Source organism: Diachasma alloeum, unplaced genomic scaffold (assembly GCF_001412515.2).
Source record: "Diachasma alloeum isolate Michigan unplaced genomic scaffold, Dall2.0 Dall_scaffold_00176, whole genome shotgun sequence".
Classification (NCBI taxonomy): domain Eukaryota; kingdom Metazoa; phylum Arthropoda; class Insecta; order Hymenoptera; family Braconidae; genus Diachasma; species Diachasma alloeum.
In genome coordinates, this window is record NW_021680342.1 from 2,859,096 (window position 1) to 2,867,461 (window position 8,366).

The 8,366-nt window shown below is 34.7% G+C and overlaps 1 protein-coding gene across 1 annotated transcript in view; it reads left to right on the forward strand.

The window, feature by feature from the left end:
• Positions 1–8,366, forward strand: part of LOC107043133 (metabotropic glutamate receptor 2) — a 63,851-nt gene that overhangs the window by 50,381 nt on the left and 5,104 nt on the right. The window contains exons 10-11 of the mRNA XM_015264863.1: positions 2,449–2,575; positions 4,674–4,785. Of these exons, the coding sequence (XP_015120349.1) occupies positions 2,449–2,575; positions 4,674–4,785 (239 nt within the window). The remainder of the gene's footprint in view (positions 1–2,448; positions 2,576–4,673; positions 4,786–8,366) is intronic.

The window sequence follows — 8,366 nt, forward strand, 5'->3', positions numbered from 1 at the left end:
TTTCGGAATAAAAATGATTTTTAGGCATCAAATTCGAACTAAAAATGCGATGAAAATTGCAAACAAAATAATAAGACAAGTTTAGATTACTTGAAAGTCAAAATTTCTGAACCACGGAATTTCCCAGATGAACATTCGAATTTTCGTATTGAAATACGAAACTTTGTAACGCATTTCCCGTGAGGTATAAAAATGCTTTGTCTCTCTTCTCTTTCTGAATGTTGATTATTTTTTTGCCTTTTCACTTTTGCTTTTACCGACCCGTCTTATCGTTTCGTGTATAATTGAAAAATTCAAAGGGAACAGAAGACTAAATTTTTTTCCCAGAATAAAACTGATTTATTAGGTAGGAAATTCAAGCTAAAAATACAATGAAAATTGCGGACTGAATGAGAAACTTTATTTTGCTTAGGTAATAAGGCAAGTTTAGATTACTTGAGAGTGATAATTACTGAGTCACGGAATTTCCCAGCTGAACATTCGAATTTTCGTATTGAAATACGAAACTTTGTAACGCGTTTTCCGTGAGATATAGCAATGCTTTGTCTTTCCTCCCTTTTTGAATGTTCATTTTTTTTTTTGCCCTTTCACGCTTTGTTTTTTGTCTCGTCTTATCATTTCATGCATGAATGAAATATTCAATGGGAACAGAAAACTAATTTTTTTTCCAAAATAAAAATGATATTTTAGGCATGAAATTCAAGCTAAAAATACGACGAGAATTGGAGACACAATGAGAAACTTTATTTTGCTTAATAAGGCAAGTCTAAATTATTTGAGGGTGAAAATTGCTGGGCCATAGAATTTCTTCAGTAAACATTTCGATTTTCATATTGAAACGGAGAAAAAATAGTGGCTTGTAAAATTCAATGAGTGGAAAATTCTAAAATTAAGTGTATTTTGTTAACAATTTCGAGTGACATAATCCAGTGTTGCATGAATCTTGGGAATTTTGTTCCTAGATTTCAATGATTCAATGATTTATCCCGAAAAATTAAAACTCTTTCTTCTCCGAAATACGAAACTCTTGGAATATTCATCATATTTTTTTGGCCTTCCACTTCCGCTTTCTTTGTCTCGTCTTATCATTTCATGCATGGTTGGAGTATTCAAAGAGAACAGAAAACTAATAAAAGTCAGGTCACGTGGTTGTCATTTGTAACAATATTCCCACGAAAATCATGAAAATGTTTCGTTCCAGAATAAAAATTATATTTTAGGAATGAAGTTCAGCTTAAACAGAAATCAGGGATAGGTTCCTGAAAAATAGGAATATATCTCTAAAAACTAGAATTTTTGTTCTCTCTGTAACACAAATTTTCCTAATGTCTTTTATGCGAAATGGATTGCTGTTCTGTCTCTTTTCTCTCTTTGAATGTTCTTCACATATTTTTAAGCCTTTCACTTCCGCTTTCCTTGTCTCGACTCATCATTTCATGCACGATTAAAATATTCAAAGGGAACATAAAACTAATAAAACTCAGATGACACGGTTGCCATTCGTAACAATGTTGCAACGGAAATCGAAAAAAGTTTTTATACCGTAATAAAAATAATATTTTAGTAGTGATGAAATTCAAGTGAGAATTGCGATGGCAATAAGAGATAAAATGAAAAACTTTGTTTAATAAGTTAAGTCTGAATTAGTGGAGAGTGAAAATTTCTGAGCGAGGGAATTTCTCAAATGAACATTTAAATTTTCATAATGAAACGCGACAAAAAAAAGGATTCCAAAATTTCTAGTAATATAATCTTAAAAATCGCAGGAAAATCCTTAACCTTAGTAACTTCATCCCTAGATATCAGCGATTGTACCAAGAATCCCAAAAACAAGGGATAGATTTCGGAAAATTAGGGATATATCCCTAAAAACTAAAACTTTTGTTCTCTCTGTAACACAAAACTTCCTAATGTCTTTTATGCGAAATGGACCACTGTTCTGTCACTCTTCTCTCTTTGAATGTTCTTCGCATATTTTTAGGCCTTTCACTTCCGCTTTCCTTGTCTCGTCTCATCATTTCATGCGTGATAAAGATATGCAAAGGGAGCATAAAACTAATAAAACTCAGATGCCACAGTTGCCATTCGTAACAATGTTGCAACGGAAATCGAAAAAAGTTTTTATACCTGAATAAAAATAATATTTTAGTGATGAAATTCAAGCGAAAAATGCGATGGAAATTAGAGATAGAATGAAAAACTTTTGATAACCCTGGCCAGCTTGCAAAGGTCACTTCTTTAAAATGTCAGGCACGAGTCTCTATTTTAATTGTCGCGGGATGATTTTAATCCTAAATAGAGTGATGAAAATAACGAAGAGGGAAGTTGAAACGGCATTTGTGTTGATGTACCTGTCTGCACTGCCTGAGGGCTGATAAATAATTGTTGAGCTGAGGGAAAATTCGCTAAGTAAGTATGAAGATTAAGTAACGAGCCGTCTTTCCGCAGGTCGTCAGGAGACGGAAATAAGATTCAACGCTGATGGCGATGCCTATGGGTACTACAACATTTATCAGTATCAGAAGAATGAGGAGGGGCGATTCGATTATACGCGCATCGGATCGTGGAAAGAGATGTACGTTGATTAATAATAATGAAGAATCATAAATTTGAAGAAGTTTAAGGAAAAAACGGAACTTTTATTAAATGGAGAAGTGGTCAAAATTGAAAGAGCAAAATGAAGCAAATCAATTGATAATTTAATTTATTTCAAGTGGAGGAGGGTGGGGGAAAATGGGAAACCTCAAAATTTATGAATTAATTTCAGTGTGGGCTTCTTACAAAGGGGAAAACATTATCGTATTCTATTAATAATTCAATGAAACATCAACTTTCAAAAGAAGTTCAAGTTGTTCATTTTGCCCGACTCCCGCCTATTGAGTTATCTCCATAATGAAAAGTTTCAGGGGAAAATGTTGGAGAAGCTTGCTTTGTGAAAATGAACAAAAAATTCGAGTTTTATTCGTTACACTTCATCTCTTCGCTGTTTAATTATGGCTGATTAATAATTAATTTAATTTTGATGAAGATCTAACATCTACACTATTCGTGCACTTCGTGTAATTCAGTAATCGACTGATAAAATCCAACGGAACAGAACGAATGGATTTTTTTATATTCATCCATCTCCATAAAAGCTAAACTATTGGAGAATATTCCTTTGCGAGAGTTTCTCTCCGGAATTAATGGGAAATTGATAGTGATGCTGAATTTAATTCATTACGCTTCATCGTTTCACTATTGAATGAATTTAGAACTGGACTAATCAGTATAATTAACCAAAATATTCAATTTCATTCATTGCGCTTTATCATTCCGATACTGAATATTTGCACAGAATATCTGCTGGTTCATGAATACAGAGGAATAACGGATTTCGGGAATTGAGAACAAAAGTTTAATTCAGTGGTGAACGGGTGGAACGTAACAGCATGAGTGAGTTTAGAGAAAAAAGTCGGAAAACATTTATCGTTGAAAGCGTCACGGGCCACAAAAAATGTCGGTGTGTGTTTTTTGGAACTTTCAGGGACAGCAAAAAAATTCTGTTTTCTCTTGAAATGTTTTGTTTAAAATGAATAGAATATCAACAATAATTAAATTCACCTCTTTAAAATATTCATCATGAAGTGTAAGTTCCGTTTTATCAATTCACGATGAACGTTTTATTACCCTCGAGAGACTGGACTGCAACATTATATTTTTCTCTGCAGTTCATTCAAGGAGTGATAAAGCCCAACAGAACAGAATGAAAAGATTTTTTTTAATGTCCCTCCATCTCAATAAAACACGTATCAAGAAGAGATATTGAAGAATATCCGTTTGCGAGAGTTCATCTCCTGGAATTACTGCGAAATTGACAGTAGTACTAAATTTAATTCGTCCTTCCACTATTAAATTAATTCAGAACTTTGAACTAATCATTTAGAATTGACCGAAATATGGAATTCAATTCATTCCGCTATACCATTTCACTACTGAATTAGTCTCAATTTCGAATTAATTATTAATTTAATGCAAATAAAGTTGGAATATCTGCATGTCAGTTGATAAATAATAGAAAGCAACAACGAATATCGAGAATTAAATAACAAAAGTTTAATTCAATGATGAACGGGTGGAACGCGACACGAGTGGTTTTAGACAAAAAAATCCGAAAAAAATTATCGTTGACAGCGTCACGGGCCACAAAAAATGTCAGTATCCGTTTTTTCGAACTTCTAGTGACAACAGAAAAATTCCCTCAATTTTCCCGGAAATCATTTGTTTCTAAAATGAATAAAATATAAAAAAATTCAGTAGTGAAGTGGTAAACAGAGATAAGTCGACTTATCTCTCAGTTGAGTTTTTGAGGAATATTTCCGAATCTAAGAAAGATAGCAAAATTTTCGTAATTACATTTATTGTAGCACTCAATCGGCTCCACAAAAAAGGTTATAAAAGAAATTTTGCCATCTCCCTTAGATTCCGAGATATTGATTGAAAACTGGTCAATATTCAAAATTGACTTATCTCCTTTTACCACTTCGCTACTGAATTGAATTTAAATTGAATTGTATTTTAACTCCTTAAAATATTCATCATAGAGTGTAAATTCCAATTTACCCCTCCATGATAAACATTTTCGCTGCCCTCGAGAGGCTGCACTAATTCAACATTACATTTTTCTCATTTAGACTTACTCTGGATATTAACATGACAAGGTGGACCGGAGGTGCGGGTGAAGCTAATATACCCCGGAGTACCTGCAGCGACAATTGTCCACTGGGTCACGTTCGTAATTTCCAGGTAATCCAACTGTTTCACAGGACACAACGAACAAAAAAAGTACAGAGAGAAAAAACTAACAAATTATGCGAAACAAAAAAAGCCTCACAGAGCGAGCATTCCATTTTAATTGCACTATATGATATTGGGGTGGTAAAGCGCTCGGGGGAATCAAAACAGGAGAATAATTCTGTTGTGGCGGTCGGTATATCCATTTACTCGATGACGTCTATGCCTCCACCTGGGAGCGCAGATATCAGTTATGCGAGCCCAGCGATGGGAAAATCTCTCTTTTCTTCTCTTGTCACAACTTGTTTTTCCATCAATCTATAACAGCTAACGTCACCGATACAGCGGTGTTAAAAATTGTTTCCACTCCCTTGATACCTCGATCCCTGACATTTGTTGGTGATGAGTGAAAAGGATGAGGATATTTGATCCTATTTCTGAATTTATGATGAAACCATTCTACATTTTTCGTCAGAAATGTACAAATGAAAAATGTTCTTCATTCGCGGGAGGGTTTATCTCGTGACAACACAATGACAAATGTAGAAAGTCGTTTACTATAGGAATTTCACAACACATATAATGAAATTAGTGTATGAGTCTCCAATGTTGGAATGAATCTATCACGATTTGTTTTTCTCAGGGCAGGTTTTTAATTTTTTTGTACCAGTGGGCGATAAATGTGGTGTAAAATTGCAAGCTTTTCTAGAGGTGCATTCAACGATGTGCGAACGTGTCAGAAGGGAATTTATTTTGTGTACAGAGAGAAATCCTTTGGAAAAATGCTAGTGCTGGTACTAGAAAAAATGTACTGGATGTGAACAGTTCTAGTGCAGCTAAGGTAATATTTCGAGGGATTTCTGATAAAATTTCCGGAGATTTTTGTGGAAATTTTGTACAAAAACGGGGAAAATTCACGGGCTGCTCAAGAAGTTTTTCAGTTTCAGCTCTAAAATTTTTTGTGAGAATATCTCTCCGTTTAGGTGTTGGGTTGAACAATGACGGTTGAGCTTGCTGATTGGGTCTACGCGAAAAGGAATATGTTGAACGTTTAGAAAAATGTGTTTTCAGGCAGTTTTCAATCTGGAAGCGAGTCAAATATGTAGTGCAATAGATTTCCTCTCTTTCCGAAAAAATTATCGCAGTGTAAGCGAAATTTCCGCTAAAATAGAAAAATTTCATGGAAATAATGCAAAAAAAGGTAGATGTCACGGTATTTTGTAAAATCGCAAGACTAATTGTTTTTTTAATAACCTACACGTGAAGGTGAAAGTTTACCTGATGCCCTTTAAAATTCACGAGAATCAAGAGCAATTTCCGTGTAATTAAATTTGTATTATTTTATTACTTCTACCATTCATTTTGTGAACTTTGTAAAATTAATTGGGTTTGATTGGTATATTGAAAGGTCAGGCATCATGTCGGTATAAAACTTGAGTTTTAATTTCAGTTTTTTTAATGATGCCCCTCACACTCTCCACTTTCGTTGAATTTTCAATAAATGCAGAAAAAAGTTCGGATTTTCAGGAACATGCCACTGATTTTCAATGAATCATCAACTTTCAAAATAAAATTGATAAAAATCACTGATGATTACGGTAATTCTCGTTAAAAATCAGCGACGTGTTCCGAAAAATCAAAACTATTTTTTCTCTGTGAAAAGAAACCTCAATAAAAATCAATCGTAAGCGATATTAATCGATATTGTCAACAATGAAATAGTTTTTCCTCTGGGTGAAAACCAGAACAAATAGCATCGGATATTTACTTAGCACCACATTTCCCTGGAGATTATCCACTGTTATCCAATTGAAAGTTTCACCAGTTTCTCACCATTGTCATTCGAAATACCACTGCCATTTTGATTCCCCGGGGTTTCCCCAGTGAGTTTCGCCAAATTTGTCCGCCCTTCCATCAATATTTGCCGTTGATTCCATGAGCTTTGACAGTTTACATACCCGTAAAGATATAACAAAACAGTCATAATGAGAATTAACAGATCTCCGAAACTTTCCAGAACAACCTGGATTAATACTTCGTGTTTCCATTTCCCGAAATGAACAGTTGTAAAGTGAATTTACAGGCCAAGTATCCGGCAGATATTTCTCGTGTTGAAGTGGATTCAACGTTCATTTATTTCATCAGAGATAACTCGTACTGTCGCTATGATTTCTCTTGAGACAGACGAACCTACAGCGATGGGGCAGTTATTTTGTTTCTGTTGTGTGCGCTGGGGAACTTCCAATGACTTTTCAATAGCTCTGAAGCCCCACTCGATCTCTACATTTTATTGTTACCTTTTGTTTCAACTTCTTCTTCCCCTCGATCTCTTTTTATTTTTTTTATAAGTACGGAAGAGAAATAAAACGCAGTTGTACGGAGCACTTACAATCGATGACCGCCACCCCCTTCCATTTGACGCCCAATGTTCAGCCAATTGAACCATTCCATCGACCAAGAAACCAACCACACGTTCGGTTTATTTCGGGGTCTCCTCTACTGAACCTCTACTGAACCTTTTCACCGCAATTTGAAAACTACACTGTTAACAAACGTCATCTCTTCTCTATACAATTATTGTGAATGATAATTAATTTAATTTAAATAAAGTTCTAACATCTACATTATTTGTGAAGCGAACTCCATTTTCAGTATTTTTTCACCCTATTTCGTGGAAAAAATGGAAGACGAATAGTGAATTTTTTTCCGCTAGCCCAGAAAAATTTACTGAACGTGAGGGTAATTTGTGCTTAAAAAAAATTATATTGCGTATAATTTGATTTAAATAAAGCTATCTATCTTTTTTTGTAAACCTGCAACTAAATTTCCAGCTGTCAACCAATGCTTATGTACAACTTTGTAAATACCTGGCTGAAGACCCTCGGGCGATAGCCAGTTGCAAGTTTTCGAACTTGCAGCGAACTATGTTGAAAATAAAATTAATATAAATAATGCTCTAAATCTAAACTATTCATGCTCTTCGTGTAACTTAGAACACTGTGATAAACCTAGCAGAACGCAACGATTAGAAAATATTCATGGATTTTTGAACAAAATGCAGCTCTACCGAATGCTCCAAATCAATGCTCTTCCTGTTTTCCACCCGACGTCTAGCCAATTTCACCATTCGATTAAACCTTTTTACCACAAATTTTAAAGTACGCTGTTAAAAATTTTGGCCTGAAATTTCAGGAGAAAACGATGACGAATTTTGTTTCGTGCAAATGAACGAAAACTTCGAGTTTTATTTGTCACCTTTTATCTTTTCGCTATTAAATTATTGCGAATAATCCATAATTTGATTTTAAAAAATCTATCTATCTTTTTTGTGAACCTGCAACTACATTTCCGATCTGTTAACCAATGCTTACATACAACTCTGTAAATACCCGGCTGAAGGTCCTCAAATGAAAATAAATAAAGCTTCAACATCTGCACTATTCGTGCTCTTCGTGTAACTTAGTAATATTGTGATAAAACCTGACAGAGAACAACAAATAGACTTCTTGAAAATATCCACTCATTTTGAAACAAAATGCAGCTGTAGCGAACACTCCAAATCGATGCCGCCCCCCCCCCCCCCCCCCCCCCCC